The sequence below is a fragment of the Chaetura pelagica genome, unplaced genomic scaffold (assembly GCF_000747805.2).
Source record: "Chaetura pelagica isolate M959 unplaced genomic scaffold, ChaPel_1.0 scaffold45, whole genome shotgun sequence".
Lineage (NCBI taxonomy): Eukaryota > Metazoa > Chordata > Aves > Apodiformes > Apodidae > Chaetura > Chaetura pelagica.
The window spans coordinates 704,712-726,023 of NW_009953217.1; the positions used below are offsets into that span (position 1 = coordinate 704,712).

The 21,312-nt window shown below is 40.4% G+C and overlaps 1 protein-coding gene across 1 annotated transcript in view; it reads left to right on the forward strand.

The window, feature by feature from the left end:
* Positions 1-21,312, forward strand: part of AACS (acetoacetyl-CoA synthetase) — a 42,843-nt gene that overhangs the window by 7,899 nt on the left and 13,632 nt on the right. The window contains exons 2-8 of the mRNA XM_009997681.1: positions 3,002-3,105; positions 7,252-7,372; positions 10,018-10,131; positions 16,287-16,384; positions 19,005-19,119; positions 19,620-19,701; positions 20,352-20,499. Coding sequence (XP_009995983.1) covers positions 3,002-3,105; positions 7,252-7,372; positions 10,018-10,131; positions 16,287-16,384; positions 19,005-19,119; positions 19,620-19,701; positions 20,352-20,499 — 782 coding nt within the window. The remainder of the gene's footprint in view (positions 1-3,001; positions 3,106-7,251; positions 7,373-10,017; positions 10,132-16,286; positions 16,385-19,004; positions 19,120-19,619; positions 19,702-20,351; positions 20,500-21,312) is intronic.

Below are 21,312 nucleotides of genomic sequence, written 5' to 3' on the forward strand. Positions count from 1 at the left end.
ATCGCTGGCCCTGAGAGGAGGCTCCTTGGGGTGCCCAGGCACTCCCTCCGAGGCTTGAGAGGGCGAAGCGGTCCCTGCTGTGAGCAGGATGCTCGGGCTGTGCCTCCCGCCGCGGCCTCCGGGCAGCATCTCGCTTGGCATGAAGGTGCGTGCGGCTGGGAAAGGCAAACAGCCTTATCTGCGGCCTCTGCTGCTGCTGGATGTCAGCCCAGGCAGTGCAGGCGTTGGTACCTGCTCTGTGCTCCTGTGCAGCGCTGAGGTCCTGTTTGAGGGGTTTCCCGCGGAGAGGAGCGCTGGAGTGACTCGGTGTTCGAGGGGCTGTAGGAAGGAGCGGTTGCTGTTGTCACGGCTGGGAGGTCAGACAGGTTGGAGGTGAGGCCGTGTGTGCAGCCTCATCTCTGTGAAGTGTGTACCTCTCACTTCTGGGTGTGCTGCAAAGTGAAATGTGGCCTGTCAGTTCAGTGATGGAAGCTAAGGATGTTTGCTGTGCAGCTCCCCAGGCTTCTGAACTTCAAGCTGTGCTTCATGCTCATTCAGAGATACCTGTATGGCTGTGAGTAGGTGCACAGTCCTTTGGCCTAGAATCAAGCTGTCAACTTTGAATGTAGCCCTGCTTTGAGTAGGGGAGTGGACCTCCAGAGGTGTCTTTCAACCCAGACTGTTCCACTTTTCAATGACTGTCAACTTCAGGTCATTTTTTCAGGGTGTCAGGAGTCTGGTGCTGGCTGTGTGGGCTTGTTCACATCACGAACCAGTGCATGGAGGGGGTCAAACCCTCTAGTTCTGACTAGCTTGTTTTGTGCTGTCCATTACTCTCTTAAGTATTTGGGGACCAGGTTGCTTGTGTAGCTTTCCTGTCATCATTTGTGTGAGGGAGGGAGTAGTTTTTTAAGTGGTCTGACAAGTTTGTCAGTCCAGTATAAATGTCTGGTGTAAGTAGAGACATTCTGGAGTAGTAGCAGCAATGTATCTGGTATTTTTAGCAGTTCATGTCTGGAAAACAATTGTGCATCTTGATTGGGAACTTACTGTGTAGGCAGGCCAGGTCATTATTTTGACTACTTGGGGATTTCCCATTTTAATACATGTTTGGTGTCTAGCTCTGGTACAAAGGACACAAACTACTACAGAATTTTAGTAACCCCCTGACTAGAAATGTCATGTAACTGGTATCCATATGCTCAAGAGTGAATGAAGTTTCTGATGGGCTGCTCATGTTTACAGCTGTAACAACTAGAACTTTTTTCACTCTACTTTAAAGTGGGTATCTCCAGTTAAAAGTGCATTCCTGTGCCTATATAAAACCTTTGTCAACTTCCATTAGACTTGAAGTGATGTTCATTGGATCGTGTGCTATCCATCAACAAGGATGGTTTGTTTATGTAACATCAAGTTGTGGAGGGGCTGAGGAGCTAAGCTTGGCTCTGTCCAACCTTGAAAGTACAATAAGGAGATGCAATGTTTAATTGCTGAGTAACAGGCCTGTGCCCTGAAGGACTTGCATGCTAAAGCTCATTTAGAGACAAGCTATATGGACAACACAGAACAAACTCTTCATATTGTAAGACACCAAATCAGTGGTGACTTGGAGCTTTTTGTGCTGTCAAAAGATTCAGAGCATGTGGTACAATTAGGTTTTGAAGGAGGAGATGGAAGCTTTAATTTCCCTTTGGTAAAGTCTTATCCCCACACCAGCAATGTACAAAATAGTGAAGAGTAGTTTGGGTGGAGTGTAAAAAGGAATGTAGGAGGCTGAGACTGGGAAAATGTGTAGTCAAAAGCTGAGCTATGGAGAAGAGCCTTTGCTTCTGTGTCAGTAATAGCCAGGGAGTCATCTCACACTGCTGGAAAAGACAGTGGAATAAGATGTAGAAGGGACAAACTGGGTGATGAAACAGTGGTAGTGATCAAGTGTGACTAACATGTAGAGATTACTTTGAATATTCTTTCTCTTTTATAAAGCTGGAAGATGCCCTCCTTGTAGGAAGAGGATGCAAAGGTGACTCCTGAATCAGTCAGCTTGATAACAGGATGAGAAACCAAAGATAATTGGGGAAAATGAGTTCAAGTGGTTTAGCTGAAAGCATCTAATGGGAAACAGTTGGAAGAGCATGAAACTGTTACTACTGCTACTGATGGCAGATACTCATATTTAATTTGGCTGTTGGCACAGCTTCAGACTGAAAGGATGTGACTTAGAGATGTTGCTTTTAAGCTGGTGATGAGGCATCCACCTCAGTTACTCAAAATTGTGTTACACACTGAGTGTCAGTATTTAGTTTGAATCATGATTTTCTTGGTGTGTTCCACAGGTTACTTCATCTGTCTCACAATTAAAACTTAAACTTCTCATTTCTATGTTTTTAATGCCAGGTTGTGGTTTTAATATTTAGTTAGGGAACATTTTGTTTCCCCTCATTCATGCTGTTGTAGTGTGAGAAGCATATAGGATGCTAGACCCCTCATTTATTGAGGAGCAGTGCATGCTTGCTTTGTGGGGGTGCTGTTGGTGCTACAGTTATGAGTGCCTCTAATCTCCATGCCACTGTGCTGTCAGAGGTCTTTGGTCCCACAGTAGAGCCCTACAGTAAATCTCTCCTGTAGAGGACACTTGTTTACCTTGTGCTGTATGAAAGCATCACACTGGAGATATGATAGGAAGTGGAGGTGTCAGCGGGTGCTGACACTGTCCTACTGACTAATCTCCAGTTTCACTGATTGGGCCAGGCTAGATAATGCACAAAGCTGTTAGATCCATATCTGTGGCTGCAAATGGCTTGTAACAGTCAGGTGAGATGACTCCATCTGTTCAGGTGTTCCAGCAGACTTTCTGTTCATGCTGGAGTCACTTGCCTTGAACAGAAGTGATCCTTTTGTGGTCAGTTTTATCTTGCTGGTTGTTCTAGCCACAAATTTTCTTCATCTGGGATATCTCTAACTGTAGTTTGTCTAAAGTCCTGTGATTCTCTGCATAATTCTAACAGACAACTATTGCTTCTAGCCAACTATGATGACTTATACCAGTGGTCAGTGGAATCCTTCGCAGACTTCTGGGCAGAATTCTGGAAGTACAGTAGCATTGTGTGCTCTCACCTGTATGATGAGGTAAGTCAGTACTTTTTTTGTCCACAGTCAAGTGTAATACAGAGGGAGGTAAACTAGTTTTACAATAGATCTTCTGACCTGTTACTGGCACCTTTGTAAGTGATAATGGAGATCCATGAAGTGTGTAGTCCTGAATTTCCTTGGGTTCTGGATGGTGGTGTTCTGTTGCTGATACACTTTAGGCAGTGAAATCCTCAAGTTCTATTGTCTTAAACAATTCTGCTCTACTGTCCTTGTGGTTGTGTGCTCTTGCACACCTTGGCAGCCCTGGTTACCTGTGAGGAGTCTACCAATGTGCTGCCTTCTGCTCTAGGAGTATGCTGGTAAAATACCATGATTTTCTGAATGCTGCCATGCAGTCAAGTTCATGTTTATGTTCCCCAAGTCAACTTTCCTGGTAAGCACACCTGTTCCACTCTGGGTCTGTAGAACTGGTTATGGAAGTCTCTGCAATCAGATTTAGGCTTGAGGGATCTCTGAGGGAATGTTAGTGGTTGAACACAATGTCAGGTGGAATAGCAGACTGTGTTACAGTTGCTTTGAGATAAAGGTGACTTTGAAGCTGTTGCAAATGGAGCCCCTGTACAGACCTGGTGTAGGATATAAAGATCATCCTGTGGTTTTCCATCTGAGGAAGTTGATGGAATAATTACTGCAAAAGCTTGATGCAGAGGAACCTTTCTGGGACTTAGTAGAGAGGACTGGACTTGTATCTTAGTCTCTGGAGGTCATCTGTTCCAGGAACAGTCAGAGTACTGGCAGTTCTGCAGAGGGAACTGATAAGATTCTTTTGCCTTTTCCTTTCTTATAAATATCTGTACTGCATGATATGATGGACCAAGTGGCTCCTGCCATAAAGCTGTGTGCTTGGGTGTCTTAGTGTGACCCACTCTCTGTAAGAGGGAACTCAGCAAGAACTTTCCTGCCTCTTGAAGTATGTAGCCTGAAAACTGTAAACACTTGACCTGTTTTTCCTACAGATAGTAGTCCAAAATCTAGCCAGGTTCTGTTTGGATACTGTTAATTTTCTATGGATTCTGTGCTGCTAGCAGGGCTATTTTTCTAAAGTTCCATATGAATATTAATTGTCCTGAGCAAGTAGTTCAGAGTTTTGTACCTGTGTATCTGTACAGAGTGAGCTGGGCAGTAACACTTGTTCCCTTGCTTACAGGACTGGTACTGGAAATGTGTCTCTCCAGGCACCACCAGTGGTTGCTGACATGGAAGGGAGACTGAAGCAGGCAGTGGTGGCCTAAATGTGGATGTTTTCTGAGGATGAGAAGCAAAAAGACGGGGATGTTTAGGATGGCTTTAACTAGAAGCTCACTAGTCTAGGCCTCTGTATGCCTCTTCTACAGCAGCCTGGCTGTGATGTGAGATCTTAAAACAGGAGAGGTAGAGTCAACAAGGACAAGGTCTGCAGAAGAAAATACTTGATCTGCTCTTTATGGAGATAGCTGTTGGCCTCCAGCTTTCCCTCAATGTCAGCTTCAAGGCTTGACTTCAGCTTTGTTGAGCCTCAAAGCTGACTTGCTGTTAGTTCTTGCCATTGGCCTAATTCTGTTGTTTGTCATGAGGAAAGGCAAGTCAGTAACTGATCTGTTCCGTGGTAGCTAAAGAGCTGAAAAGTTTGAGGTGTCTTGAAGCTTGGCCCCTGCTGCCTGTTGGAAGGAAGTGTTATGCTTTGAGGAAAAATACAATTTTTCATCAACCAGAGTTGACTCATCTGTTCCCAGCCAGTGAAACATTTTCTACATTAACAGGTCATTCTAAGAAAAAAACAATAAAATATTCGATATGAAATACAGACAGCCAGTGTTTTATTTAAACTTAATAAAGGTTTTAAGTATTTGATGTAGACATGATGTTGTCACTCTACAGCAATTGAGATCCATGTCAGTTCTGAAAAGAGGAAAGGTACTTGCAGTGTACAGAGCTGCTGGCACGGCAACATTGGCACTGTTCTGTCACGTCATGAGTAGCTGATTTTAAATGAGGAATGTGTTCTAAACTTTGCTACAAGAAGCACCTGACAGCTGTTTTTTCCTGTAGAGGGGCTGCTTTGAGCATTCTGGTGGTATCTGCTCTCTGGCCTTCCATGAGGCATGCTATTTTGCTCTTCAGGTCATACAGAACATCACATGTACCCCAGTAAGGCAAGGATTATCTGTGTCCTGTAAGGGTGAGATTAATTCTTCAAGGTGTGGGCTCTGCCCAGGGTAAGCAGAATCTCCGGGGCAGGGCAGTGCAGGTCATAGCACAGAGCAAACCACTTTGGTCAGGGGAAACAGCAGAAGTGTGGGGAGAGCATATTGCTAATGTTATGCTTGTTTGTAGCTACTAAGGCTTGGGAAGTAGTCACTTATTAGCTGCTGTGAAGAGCAGTAGTAGAACAGGAGCTGGTGGCATGGGAGTGCAGCTGGTACTTGGCATGTTCACCTAACCACACAGATTGGCCCTGTGTGCCTTAGGGCCCTTGTGGGTAGGGATAAAGCTGTACTGAGTCAGAGGGCTGCAGTCAGCAGTGCTGTGCTCTGCTCTCCTTTCCCTTTCCTGTGGATATGCTGAGCATCTCTTGGGACTGGATAAAGTGAAAGGTTTGCAGAGCTTCGTATTTTTATAGACTTGCTGGAGCTGGGATCTTCCACTAAATGATTAGCAGACCTTGAGTGTCTGTGTGCTGAGAACTTGCCTCTAAGGTAGAGATCAGGAACAAAGTACCACTGCCAAAGACATTTGCCTCAACTAGGAGTCATTGGAGTTACCTGAGAAGAAACTAATGGAGCACCAACTATGTGAGTCTAGCACCTTATGCTAGTGGAGCTTTTTGAAGGGATGTTCCATTCCAGGAAAAAACAGAGGTATATAAGATCTTGTTCTGGAGAATGGTGAGAACATTTGCTGTCTCTTCTTGATGCTAAGGAAGTCAGTAATGAGTCAGTTTTAAGAGTGGCTTCTAGTTACTGCAGTAATGTCAGTGTGAAAAACTTCTGCAGCATGAGTGAGTAAATTCTATGTGTTGTGACTCAGTTCTAGCAAATTGTTAAAAGGAAAGAAATCTGCTTGAGTTCCCATTTTCAGAAAACTCATTTCAAATCAAGTAGTAGAGCAGAGCACTTCCACATGAGCTTGAACTTCTCTTGTAAAATAAATGTTAGGATTGCCTCCAGTCATACATACACTGCACATCTCTGAGCACAAACATCAGGTTTTCTGGAATAAGAGGTACTTTTGGATTTCTATCTGGCTTTCAGAAGAGCCTTTTACTTGGTCTGAAACAATGCTGTTACTGTAATGTGTGTACAGTCCATGAAAGAGAACCTGAGGGTATAGACTGAAGCTTTTAAGAACACAGCTAGAAAATACAGTTTCAGTTTAAAGAATGCAAAATACATGTGCTGCTGGGCAGCTGTATCTGTAAAGAGTGGGGTGGTTTGGATGGACTTTATGTAACTTTGTGGCTAATGCTAAGAGATTCTTTTCTATCACTGTTATTAAATGTATAGCCTTAACTGAAGTATTAAGGGGTAACTTAATATTTTGAGGTTTAATTAGCTCAAGATGGGGGAAAGTAATTTCAGCTCAATATATTTTTGTGGCTTCTTTTAATTTGAGTATCTTATTCTTAAATGGTAAATTACTTAATATGGTCTTATTAATTTGTTGAGCCAGTTTTTGTAAAGCAGAAAAATCAAGGAGGGTCAAATGAGCACTGAGTGATGCAGTGTTGGTGGTTTCAAGTATTGCACTAGCAGTTCTGCTGCAGACCGGGCACTCACCTGTTCACTGAAACTTCATCTTAACATGAAGAATTGGAATATAAAGCTTGAATGTGTTACATTTAACTGCACACTTCACTTATGTAGTGAAGGGTTAATTTGAATTACCAAATGCTAGTCTGAAAATAGAACTGTCAGCAAGGAATTTTTTTCAGTTTTTTTTTTGCAATGATGCCTTTGCTTGTGGCAGTTGAGAAATAATTAATCTTTCCAGGTCTATAATGACAGGATTTAGTGTCTCTTTGCCATGTGTAAGCTGCGATTAATTATTTTCCTCTAAAAGTGTATCGAGAGCTTGGAATTAGCTGATTTCTGTGCAATGCTCTGAAGAAAAAAATATATTATGGAATGTATTGTGCTTTTTCAGGTGGTTGATACATCCAAAAGTATTGCAGATGTTCCAGAGTGGTTTAAAGGCAGCCGTCTGAACTACGCTGAGAATCTTCTGAAGCACAAGGACAATGACAAGATTGCACTGTATGCAGCAAGTAAGGAAGAGTTAATGGCTTGTATTTATTTACAGTTCACAGGACTAGGTCTTATAAAACAGCTCACTGTTTATGAAACCTTGAAATAAACTGGCTTGGGTGAGGAGAAAAGAGGAAAATAAAATCAGTAACTCTGCAGAATCTGATACAGATCTGCAAAAAAGAGCAAAACATGCCCTGGAAGTACAGATAGAGTCCTTGGCAAACTCAAGTTAGTTTTAAATGTGCTTAACTGAAGTAATTCTTTGTTTAGCATCACTCAATATTTGATCTGTTACTTCACATTTCTCCAATACTTCCCTGATGCCTACTTTCAGGAGGTGTTCTGACTCTGCTTGATGCCTGCCTTCCCACCCTCTTCCTATGCCTTTTATTTTAAGAATACTAAGACTGCATGGGGCATAGGTAGCAATTAGCTCTGCTTTTGACAATACAGAAAGGAAGGAGTGACATGCATGGAAGATTTGGAATTTCACTTTTTTGGAACATTAGAGCTCAGTTTTGATTTTTTTGTGATGCCTGCCTTCCCACCCTCTTCCTATGCCTTTTATTTTAAGAATACTAAGACTGCATGGGGCATAGGTAGCAATTAGCTCTGCTTTTGACAATGCAGAAAGGAAGGAGTGACATGCATGGAAGATTTGGAATTTCACTTTTTTGGAACATTAGAGCTCAGTTTTGATTTTTTTTGTTTATTGGAGAAGATTTGAATCTAGTAAAATTGCTGTGTACTCATGAAGATGGTAATGTTAAGACAAGTCCCTCCTGTACCTCTGTTGGCTTTGATAACTTAAAAAAACTAATCTATTAGATGGGATTAGGTCTGTGCAGGTGTCAGTGCTTCCTTAAAGAGTTGTATTCTGAGCTTCCCTTTTGCTGGACCTAATCCTTATCATAAGACTGACCAAGCAGTGATGCTTCTTAATAGCTAAACAATAAAAAATGCAATCTTACAGCTCATAAACAGAGAAAAATATGCAGAACTATGGACTGATTGTGTGTTAAGTCTTAGTCTCTGATTTCTGACATCTGGAGGTCAGTTCTTAATTACATGTGTATTACTGTTCTGATAGGTGTTTATGAACTACATGAGACAGCAGTCTTGTTCTGTAACATCACTGCTGAAGAAATAATTAGCAGTTGCCTTTTACTGCTTAGAGGTATTGAAATAAACCTCTCTAATTATATAGATTAAAAATCAACTACCAGTTCAGGAAGAATGGGAAAATCTGACCCAGTCTTGGTGTAATAAGACAAAGGAGCAGAAATATTTTCTAGTTGAATACTGTGTCAGTGCTGGAGTGAACACACTTCTGTGGTGACCAGACTTCCACCTGCATTTCTTTTAATGACCTTCTGCTGTGTTTAATCTTCTTAAGGTCTCTTAAGTCCGAGTATTTTTTTGTTAACCCCTCACTGTTGGGTCAGAGTGGTGTTTAGGGAGGTTTGTGTATTCTCTGGGGATGATTCTGTGGGAGCAACCTGGGTATAACAGCACAGGAATGTAAAGGTCACTTTCCTAAACAATTTCACTAGTCACTGGCTCCCACTGAGTCTCTTGTTTGTGACCCCCTTCTCTTGGGGTTTTTAAATAAGGGAACAATACAACCGTCCTGTTTTCTGTTGTTTTAGGGGAGCACAGTATCTACCAGCAGTCCCTGTTTAGCATAGGAGCTACATGTTACATTGACTCCTGTTTCCCATCACCTGCTCTTTTGTTCCATGTAGGTTTAAATTTAGTGAGATGGAAGTCTAGGAAGGCAAAATAATAAAATACTGTTCCCTGCTTAAGGAAATCAGACTGATGGAATCTGTTTAGCAAGAACCTGCTGTACCAGGGCATGCAATACACCTTTATTGCAACATCCTTGGGATACGTGTGATAAGATGAGCTAGATCCTGGAACCAGGACAGGCCACATGGTTTTCAGGAGTCATGCTGAGGAATTACAGGAAGAGACCTTTAAGATGACAAACTTTGCCTTTCATAACATTTAGATTTGTTCAATTTATTTCATGAGTGATTTATTAACTGCTTATGTAACATCTGACATTCAGTACCAAAATGAAAACGCCCTGCAGATGTTTTTGGAGATGAATGGAGCCCAGTTGAATTTATTTGCTTTGAGGTGTGTTGGCAAACTTGGATGTTTGGAAAGCACATTGAAAGTCAAGCCTTAGTAACTATATGTGCATGATTTTCTAGTCAACATTGACTTGCTGTCATAAAATGTGATGTTGACACCTTGCTGGGCTTCTTAGACCTATTGAGAAAACTGAGCACAAAGGGAGAATGAGGTGGTTCTTTCCATGTTAGAAAGTAGCCTTGGAGAGTGCAATTTGTTAATCATAGATGCTCCTTGAGAACATACCTTTTGACAGTGAATAGTTTGTATTTTCACAAATGTGTTCCTGTCCTTAAATGTTCTGGTGCCAACTTAATGAATGCTACTAATTAATATTTTATTATCATGAAATAGAAAAGCTTGGTAGAGCATAAGAGGAGCTTGAAAAAGCAAAATGTATAATTATTGGAAATTCTTCTCCTAAAATTACTTCATATTCTTCCAGAATTAGTTGTTTGTATTAGACTCCATCTATGTTGCAATACATAATTTATAACTGGTTGTTTCAATCTTTCCTCAGAGGAAGGCAAGGAAGAAATCCTGAAAGTTACCTTTGAAGAACTGAGACAAGCTGTGGCATTGTATGCTGCAGCCATGAGGAAGATGGGAATAAAAGTAGGAGACAGAGTTGTGGGTGAGTAACATTTCTTTAAAGGACAAGAGGTGAAATTTTCTCAAAATATGCAAGCAAGTAGTCAGGGTTTCAAGAACATGAATAAAAAATATTTCACAGAAACATTCCAAAGAAAAATCTCTTATCCTGCTGTATTTACATTTGTAGGAATATGCTTCTAGAGGGAAGGAACCTGGAATAGCTTGCAAGTTCTTTAGCACTGGAGGGGGAAGGAAAATACCTCGCTGATGCCTTCACTGAGGTCTGCTTCATCAGCAGTCTGGAAGAGATGTGGGTCTTTGCATGTTGCTGAGCTGTGTCTCAAGGTCTGACAGATTCACTTGGTGGCAGTCATGGAGATGACCATCCCAGGCTGGTTGCTTCGTGTCTGCTGGCAGTTACTGCCCCTACAGCCCCAGGCAATGCAGTGCACTGGGAGTTACAGCTTCTGAGGGGTGGAATTGTCCTGCCTTATGCCACCAGGGCATTTGGGAGTAGTGTTTTCCAGAATGGTGGTAGTGAACAGCTGGCAAGGAGTAACTTTTCAAGTCATAGCAATGCAGAGCTTAGTAGTTAGAAACTTCTGAGAGTTACTGAAAGGATCCCAGATTTCTAGAGGAATATTTCCTGTCATAAGCATGTCATGTGGATTTCTTATATAAACAGTTGTTTGTCTTATGAGCAGTTTGTACAGTATACAGCCCAGGCATAGAAAGGAGTTGCTGGCCTCTGTCCATTTAGTTCTGAATTGCTGGTTTTGATCTTCCAGCTGAGCTGCTTCATGTCTACAGAGCACACAAAGTAAGATACATTCTTTAGTTTTGTCAGGATGGTGCAAGGCAGAACTGTCATATCCTGGAAGCTCCTTCACTCTTACCTGATAGTTCTGCTGATCTGCATATCTTACTACTGGATTCACATGTTCTTTGAGCAGTATTTGGCCATTATCCTAAGTATGTGTAAATTCTTCTATGATGCAAACACCAAGTGATGAAACTATTTGGTTTGTTTTCTGCATGTTACAAATCAGAATGAGTTCAGTAGCTTAAGCACATCTTGATGAGCAGTTATCATTCATTTCTGGAAGCAGGTTAAGATTATGCTTGGGGTCCTTACAGAGCCCTTTGCTTTTCATAATAGATTGAGTCTAGGCAGCCTCTTTTGTTTCCTTAAAATCATGGTACATTTTTGGGCTCAGGTAGAGCTTTTTAAAATATCTGGAGTATTCATGTGCTTTTCTGGGCAGTTTCTTATTTTACTTTATCTTACTCTGTCCTCTTACCCTTTCTGAGACTTTCTTGTAATCTTTGGTCAGATGAACCCATCAGTGGAGCTGTTGGGCAGTTCTTTCTCCCTCCCTTTCCCTGGTGCCTCCAGTCCTGGACTTGTGACTCTGACAGATTGCTTTGCCTTGGGCAGCAGCCCTCATCTAGGGAGAGCTTCCCTGTGAAAGAAATAGAATGGGATTTTTGGCAGCAATCCAGCTATTTAGATAGATTTTTTTTAAAATCTGGTCTCAGCTTCTTTCATATGTTTCTCTCCTGTGTCAGAGGATATTGGCAGCCCTTGGAAGAGCTGAAATATAACATCAGGGCTTGAAACTGCAGGCTGTTCTCCAAATCCCAAGTTGAAATGGGGAAAAGATGTTAAGTGTTGGGGGAAAAAACTGAGTCATACACCCACTTATGGTACCAAACATCAGGCTCTTCAAAGCTTGCCAAAAATCTATTGGGACCTAATTTCTGCCAAAACTTATGGCAGATGGAAGGGTGATTCTTCATGTGGTTTGCAGCAGTAATACAGGGCAGGCTTCTGAAAAATTACCTTCTAAATGGAAGGGAGATAAATTAATTTTATTATAGTTGCTTGACATCTCATCAGCCTGCTGGGCTCTGATGTCCCTTGTTGCCACTTTCTCCTAAAAGCACTTCAAATCTTGAGCTGTTACAATCATATGTGAGACCATTAATGTGGTTTTATTGTGCATTTTCTCTCCATGCTTTACTGCCTCTAAGACAAGGCTGCCTTAACTTTGCATTGCCCTTAGCATATCCCCTGCTTTGTTCAATACGATTTACAGTTGCATCATGACTGTAAATAGTGTGTTAAAGTTGGAGGTGGGTGAATGTGGGTGGACAAGCAGCACTGTCAGCACTTGATCAGCTTGATTTCATCCCAGTCCTCCCTTTTCATCACTAAAAGGGATAGCACTTAATTGTAAACATGACTGAAGCAGATGTGTGGTGGAACATCTCTCTTATTCTAAAGATGGCTTATGATGCTGCTCATGATGCTGGAACAGTTGGATACTGCACCTAATGCAGGCTACACAAATCCACATGTGAAGTACTGGTGGTCTCCCACAGGCTCTCTGGCAACTAGCAGTGACTGCAGCAAGAGTAAGATATCTGTTGATATCTGTTTTTCACCTCTGAATAGGTTGTTTCCATTCTATCCCTGTAGCCAGCTTTGTTCTCTTACAAGTCAGCAGATAAAAACAAACTAATCTTCCCCATGTGTTCACACAAAAAATCCTCAACAAAACATCAATGAGTTACATTGTTTAAAGCTGGTATTTTATCTATAGTAACTGTATTAGCCCTAGTTGCTTACGTGGGTTTTAAAGCTAGCTTTGTAAGAAGATTAGTGTGTTACTAATAGTCTCAGGCTGCAGCAATACTAGGTAGGATGACCAGTTTGCAGTCCTACAGGAGTATGAACTGCTATGTTAACATGAAAAAGAGAAACTGGAAGTCTGATCTTTGGATTGTCTGTTTTTTCTGAGAGCTGGTGTTGGATATGATGAGCCATTGAGAGTCTATTTAATTTGCAGCTTCCCAGGTCCCTTCCTCCTGATGCATTCTTCCAGGGCTCAAACTAAATCCTTGATGCAGGGTGCAGGTGTGGTGTTTTCATTCAGATGATTATGGATGTTTGGCTGCTTCTGTTTCTGGGTACACATGTAATCTGCTATATGAAGACATTAAATGCTTGCAGGAAATGTTCTCAGCATGCTCAGAAATGAGACTTTTGATAGTTTCCAGCATGATTATACCATAAATTTTTTTTAGACTTTTCATCTATTCTGCTGGTGAAGTCCTGCAGTGTAAATGAACAAACAAGTTTAATCCCAGTATATGCTAGATTAAGTAAATAGCCACTGACAGAAAATGCTGTCCTCAGCAGGTCAGGCTGTAAGTGCCTCTTAAAAATCCACACCGTGTTTTGAACATATCAGTTGTCCTGCTTAGAGATTTGTCATGGGTTTTTTACAGTACAGCTTTTATTTCTTTCTCCTTATGGAGATTCTGTCCATAGTTAGAGTCCTGCCAGGACCCTTGGTGTCATATTCTGAAATCCTAGGTACTAGGTTCCCAACTCTCTTATTTTGAGCACTATTCAGTTGCTTTCTAGTTCACCCAAAGAAAGTGTGAAGATCTTGCTCTTTCTAGTAACAGAAAGTAGCTTCCACCTATATTACCTTTTAAGGAAGGGGTAAGTTAAGATAGAGAGAAGTACCTTTCACAGACTTTGCCCATGTTGCAAATGCCAGTTTTGGTCCTTAGTTGAAATGTTGTATCAAGGAACATGATTCTGGGTAAATATGTGAAAAAACATAAGTATTTAAATTAGCTGTGCCATTATTCTTCTGTATACATGACACTGTTCTGTGACCCCTGATAATGCATCCAGCTATGAAAGTTGGATTTTTCATCATTGTTGTCAGCAGCATTCTTGTTTACTACATTTTAGAAGCTTATGACCTGTGTCAGCCTGCTGAAAGCTTTGAGGAGTCAGTTCATATTTCAAGGGGCACAGTCAAATGCAGGGAGCTTTATGTATGACAGTTGCTGTAGTTGGTTTGCAAAATCTCTGATGTGAGAAAGGGAGAGATCTTTTATTTCTGAGAATCCAGTTTTAACCTGAAAGATTGACCAGAGACATACTTGGTGGCATTTGGATCTGGGAGCTGTTGAGAAGAGCAACAGGAGTTCTTACGTTGCTATGTTTGAAGGATCCCTTGCTAGAACAGAGCCACATTTCTATTCATAATACCAGGTGTTGGGATACATGATACATGAGAAGCCTGGTGAGCAGGCAGGCTGGCTGCCTGCAGTGATCAGGCAGATACAGAAATGTAGAGTAAGTTGCCTTGCATGTTTTATACCTTTTGGCAGTTTTGGCTGATACCTACAAACTCAACCACCACCTCAAAGACAACTGACAAATGAAAGTAATCACTTAATTGTCTGGCTCACAATAATAAGCAGAGACTTATGTTCTTGCTTTGAGGACTTCTGTAGAAGCTGTGAAAAGAAGAACTTGCTTATAATAGAACTGATGCTTCTTCTGTATAATAGAACTGATGCTTGTAAGAGGCAAGGTAATAACTGCTCCAAAGCATGCAGAGATGTCTTCCAGTTTTAATTGCCCTCCTGAGAGTTTCATTCAATAATTGTTTAGTGGAAATATTTAGCATCAATCAAAGAACTGCTTCCATCACACAACATGACATTTAAGTCTGTTTTGGTTAATATTTCTTGATTTTTAACACTAATTTTCAGGGAGGGAGATTTCTCTTGAAAGAAAAATCACTAAAATTTTGGAGTATTCTACCTTGTCTCATAAAACTTGACCCTAAGGGGAAACTAGCAGAATAAAGAATGCCTTCATAGGCTTGAGGTTTTTCCTGCATTTTAGATACTGAAGAACTTCTCTGAACAAAACACCACAAACTAGGCAGTTCCTTAAAATGGCATGAGGTTTTTATTAAGTTTTTCCAGAAATTGTTGAGCTGAAGTCACGATGCTGTTTTCAAACCTGCTACTCCCAAAAGCACAGTAGCTTACAGATCAACTGAAGTGGCCAAGATGGTCTAAGAAACTGATCTCACTGATTTTTCAATTGTGAAGGAAAATCTCAGTTTAAATTAAGACTTGCTCTTAAAGTCTACCTTTTGCAAAGGTGAAAAAGGATAGATTTTTTTTCAAGCTGAGTAAAGATACTGGCAAAAATAAATATTGATACCTTCCTACTTGATAGTTATTTTAATAAATTCCTATTAAAATCTGATCTTGGTTTCTGTCCTGAAAGGTACATCCATAAATATCTTTGACAAGTGCCTAGCACTAGGGAGGTTTTTGCTGTCAGGTAGGTACTAGGTACTTTCAGGTGGGGCACTTGAAACTCCTACTACAATCCAAGGTTTGTCAGTGCTCACCACTTTTAAATGGATTGGAAAGCAGTTTTATTGTCCTTGAAACTTGCTTTCAAACACAGAAATCTAATTAGATGTCCAAGTGCTGCAATTAGGCCTTTTTGGGTCTTTTTTTTAAAGTACATGAACATCTTTTTGATTGCTTCAGAAGGATCTGGAACTCCACATTTTTTACGTGATTCAGTGTAGCTTGTGAATTTCAGGTGCATGTTTTGTGGGTTGGATTCCAATCAGTTGAGTCAATCTCAGCCCCCCAGCACCTTTTGTAGAGTTGCTAAAATAGAGCCACTGAAAATACAACTTAACTGACATTTTTTCTTCTGTAGATAAACTGAACTTCAATTTTGCTGCCAGCTAATGAGAGAAACCTGAAGAGCTACATTTCTGTGGGAATGTTCCCTGGCTTGTCTCTCTGTATTATTTCCTTATCAGCTGAGACACTGGTTTTGCTTGTTTGTGCTTAAGATTCTGACAGTGTCTACCAGACAATGTTTAGCTTTGTAAAGCTGAATATCTGCTTTAGAACTGAGTATTTATCATCTTTCCTTTCAGATATTTGTTCTTTGTCAAACAGCAGTTACTACAGACCTGTTCTGTTCTTCTGTAGGGTTCTGTGTTCTTAATATCTATGTACTGTATTTAATCCATAAACTCACTCTTCTAGTTCACCTTCTCAGTGTGCTGCCCTCTCATCCTGAAAGTCTCATTAATTAAGCAGAAACACTTGTAAATTTTGAGTCACATTGCTGATATAAAACCTGGTGCAACTATTTTTATAAATGGAATGATTTCTCATTCCTTGTCTAACTGTTTTGACTTTGAAAGAGGTTGTTAAGGATGCTTCAGTCCAGGATTTTTAACTTTTAAAAATCTGTTTGAACTGTCTATTGTGTACATTATTTTTACTGTAAGATGTATTTGTTTTCTTCCATCTATAACCATTCAAATTCTGCTATAGGGTACCTACCAAACAGCATCCATGCAGTGGAAGCAATGCTGGCTGCTGCAAGTATTGGTGCCATCTGGAGTTCAACATCACCAGACTTTGGCATTAATGTGAGTAGCCTTATTACTGTGCTGCAGAAAAGCTATCCTTGTGTTTCAGACAGCTGTGAGGGTGATAAATTAAAAGTGGCAGACTTTGTTCACTTTAGTCCTGCTGCCACCTCCTGGCACTGTCAGGTACACTAGGTTTTTTCCCCTACCACAAACTGAATGACACCCGACACTTTCAGTTGCCAATAATGACTTCAAGCGTGGTAATCTTTAGCTAACTCACTGTTGGGATATTTTTGGGCAGAGTCCATCGTCTTGGAGAGTTTTTATTATATTAAATGCACAAATGAGCAGCAGTGCAGCAGAGTTGTCTGGGACTTAGCCCTTCCTTCCCAAGTCTTTCCCCAGGCTGCTTAGCCACACTTATTCCTTTGTCTAAGTAGCCTGTTCCTATGTGGGTAAACTGAGCAACACCCCAGTTGGCCTTTTCCAGAAGGCTTTATTTGCCAACAAGGTGGGGAATTTCAGACTAATATCACTAACCTGTTTAACTTCTCAGTGTATGAATAAATGTTGTGTGTAAAGTATGGTAAAAATTATATCCAAAAAGACATCAGTGTCCATGGAAGCTTTAGGAATATATTATATTTTTCTTGGAAAGCCTTTAGCAGACATCAAAAGCACCAACAGATCCAAATCACTTCTAATGGAGTGTTGAAGTTTTCTTTTATCCAAGAGTTTGCATGGAAGCATTTGGAGGATGTGCTGTTTGTGCTTTGCAAAACACAGAAAATACCAAAGCTTTTAGGTAACACATACCCACAATCCCGGTGTTTAACCCCACTAGCTTGTTAAATTTATGGAACTGTCCCGCCTGGATCAGCACTAGAGGGCAGCAGCATTCCATGCTGCTACACTTCACGCTGTAGCATTGGGGAAAAAAAAAAGATTAAAAAATCATTACAGCATGTAATGATCAATCTGTTCTACAAATATTGTCTGCTTGCTCAGAAAATGACAGTATGGAGTATTTTCTTTGCAATGTGATTTGATCTCTCATCTAGAGGAAGATTGTTCATTTTGCTTGCAGCACAGAGGACTGGTATGGGTTCTGTCCATGTTGATGTGCTGTTATTATCAGTGCTCAGCTTTATTTAGTTTTTCTGATAGTTTTTAAATGAATCTCAGCCTTGGAGCAGCAGCGCCATTGATATAATTGATTACCCTTTGGCTTGGCAGCATGAGTTGGCATGAATTCAAGCACTAAAATCTTAAGGGAGATCAGCAGAGGTCCTGAGGGATATTGAGTTCCACCCTAAGGAAAAAATATTCCTTCTCCTGTGCCGCTGCATTAGTCCTGTTAATATAAATGAAGATTTTGATTGTGTTTTAGGCAATAGTTTAGGGTTTTCAACACTTCAAATCCAATTGTGTGTGTATATTTTTTGTGGAGCTTAGAAATGTCACTTCTCAGAGCTGCCTACACATTGCAGGCTCTTAATGCCACACATCCAGAGACTTTGCAAGTGTTCAGGAAATCTGTCAGAGAACCAGTGAGCTCCCTCCCACGCAGGATGCCACTCTTGGCAGCATTTGCTTCATTTCTCTAGTCCCTGTTACCCATTTCTGTGTATTAATAGGAAAGTGGTTCTTAGTGGCCTTTGAATTCTTGGATCTGTAAGTTTAAAAAGAGGCTCTGCTCTTAGAACCATGCAAGAAACCTTTAGTGACCCCTTCCAATGTCAGTGCAAGCTCCATTCATGGCCTCTTGCACCATTTTTAGCAGTGGATTTGAGGCTCATAGAGTAGAATGAGCCATATCTGGTATACCTGAGCTTTTTCATGAAATCAATTCCTTACTGAACCATCTGGTTGGATTAAAGTTCCAGTGTAGCAATTACATGTTCCATCTGTTTGTGTTGCCTTTGTATCATATCAGGCTGCCCTGTGGGATTTGATCCTGCCAGTGCTAATGAATCCAACTGGGTATGTTAGCAGGATCAGTAAGACCCTGAGAATTGTAGACGTCTTTGTATCAGATTCGTACTTCTCTTCAGCTTTGATTCTTCAGTTAGAGAAGAAGACTGGTGCAGTCCTTTCACTGCATCAGACAGCATGGATATGGGGCATGTATTTGCACACACTATGTATATACCCATGTGCTGTGATTAACTTGGCAGCTTCCTCCATTTCTTTCAGAATGTTATGAAGGAAGTAGGTATGGCAACATACATCTTCACTTCATGCTCCCTTAGAGAGAAATTTAATGTCTTAAACCTGCATTTCTAAATTTGTTAGCTAGTGTGTTAGGGGCATCTGCCACCAAAACAGGGTAGACAGGAGTTAGGTGCTTATCCTCTGTAGATGAGTTTCTAAGTCTGCTCAAAGTGAATTTTTAACTGCTTACATAGCTCTGAACTTGATCCTTTAGTGAATGATGTTCTGTAATCTGTGACTTTATCTTTGTTGGTTGATATATTTAGGGGTCATGAAATAGATGGCTACAAATGTGTTGTACTTTAAAGCTCTTGGGTGAGTGAAAGACCAGCAGGCAGTCCTCTAACAATTCCCCAACTAATTTCTGCCCTTATTCTTGCATGAATTGAGTTGCATTTAGCATCCAGTGTTTTCCTACTGTAGCAGTTAATCTTTTAAAATTTGTTTTTCTCTTTGTACCTAGGGTGTGCTTGACAGATTTTCCCAAATTCAGCCTAAGCTCATCTTCTCTGTTGAAGCTGTTATATACAATGGCAAAGAACATAACCACTTGGAAAAGCTGCTGAGTGTGGTAAAAGGTATTTCATTGCATACCATCTAGTCTGAGTTATGCTGTGGTTCTGTGAGCTCTCTAAGCCTGCACTGCCACTAAAAGTGACAGTTTTGACTGCTTGTTGCTGTCCTTCCTCCTTTATAGTATCTCTGTGGCCACTTAAAATTTTAAAACTAAGTTCAGTAAAATCTAACCAGTCTTCTGTGTAATTTTAGCAGAGTTTTGCTAGCTTAGCTTAAATATATCATAATAAATTAAGTAGTGGAACAGGGACTCATGATATTAAGGCCAAGTGAAGTGCTGCTGGAAACAAATGAAGAGGTATTGCAGCACTAAAGCTTGCAGATTTACACATATATTTTTAAAAGGCTTACAATTTTGAGGAAAATGTATCTTGGGTAACAATCTTCTGGGGTTTTTAACATGGAAAACTATATCCAATACTCAGTAGCTCAGGTTTGTTACTTTAGTGCATTACACTTGTATGAGCCAATCAGACAGAAAAGACTTTTGGTCTTCTTCCAGGACTTCCAGATCTAAAAAAAGTGGTGGTGATTCCATATGTCTCCTCAAGAGAAACCATTGATATTTCTAAGATTCCAAACAGGTAATGAGAGCTCTTGAGCTGTGACTGTCCTAAATAGGGATGAAATGGATGCTGATAAATATTGAAACTGCCTGACCTCTTGCACTGGCAAAAGTCTGGATTTAGCCAGGTTTCTTCATGTGGGTCCAGCTTCATACTGAAAATAAGCAGTATGTTGCTGCAGGTGATTTGCTTTGACAAAACCAATGTGAGTATTAATGGCTCTAAAATGAAGGAAAAAAAATTGATATGATATAGCAAGGAGAAGAAAGGGGCTTCCAGAAGTGAACAACAAAGAATTTCAGTAACATTTTTAGAGAAATTCTGCATGTTTACTGCTCTGGATTACATGCTAAATACCTTTTAGAAATGCTGTAGCTCCAGACTTCATGTTGAGGGCAAGATTGTTCTAGATTGCTTTGAGCTTTTGAGGCTGGCAGCTGATCATAGGGTGCAGATTTATTGGTTTGATTTTGTTGTGCTACTTCAATATTATACTAATACTTCATTTTAAAACAGAAAAAAGAAACAAAGCAATTAGCAATTCAGAGTAGCAAAAACTAGAAATAAAAATGATATATATAGCTTATTGTAAAGGAGCTATTAGAGTTAATCTTAAAATGAGCTGGGGTAATGATTAAAAATAAAATATTCCTTTATTCTCTTCTTAGTGTCTTTTTAGAGGACTTCCTTGCTACTGGGAAAGGAGACCAGGCCCCCCAGCTGGAGTTTGAGCAGCTGCCATTCAGTCATCCTCTCTTTATCATGTATTCATCAGGCACAACAGGGGCACCAAAATGCATGGTTCATTCAGCAGGGGTATGTTTGCCTTCCTGGAGCTGCACTTTCTGTATTTAACTGCCTGGGATACTTTTTTCCTTAACAGTGTCATATCATAATGTACTTTAAGGAAGAATTGATTGCTGACAGCTTTCAGGAGCTTGTCATGAGACTTGGTATTTGTAAGTGACTGTTTGAAAGCAGATATGCATTAATAAGGAGATAATGGTTTAGAAACTGGTGTGAAGACCTTGCAGAGATTTCAGCTTTTTCTTGGGATGTAGCTACTAGTAGCAATAGCTATAGGTAGGTGGCAGCATTGGGACAGTGTAGTGTATTCAAACAGTAGCAGGTGAATTCAGATCTGGTTCCTTTGAGTTGCAGAAAGAAAAGATTGACTCCTTTATTTTTAATGTTTTTTGCCTTTTCTCCTGAACCATGTGCTGGTTTTATGACTCCTTTTCAATTTCTAGTGTTTATCTGTAATCTGTTTTCTTTCAGCATAAATCTTAGGAGGCTCTTAGTAGTTCCACTCTAACTCCATGTGTAAATGCAAAACCAATCTTTATAATAAAATTAACTCAGTTAGTTTGTCACTCCAGTGAAGTGACTTAGTAAAGTAGTTTTTAAATTTAGTTATCCTAACAAGTTAGACTTCAATAATTATTGGGAAGGTACTTCAGTATTTCCAACAAAAGAGAAAAGGAAGTAATATATTTAACTACATTATTTATGTTTTGGGCTGTGGTATTTTTCACATTGCTAATCACTTCAGTGTCTACAAGAGAGGTGTACAGTTAGGTCATTTGTCACTTGATCTTAACAGATAGTTTGGATGAATATTGTTACTGT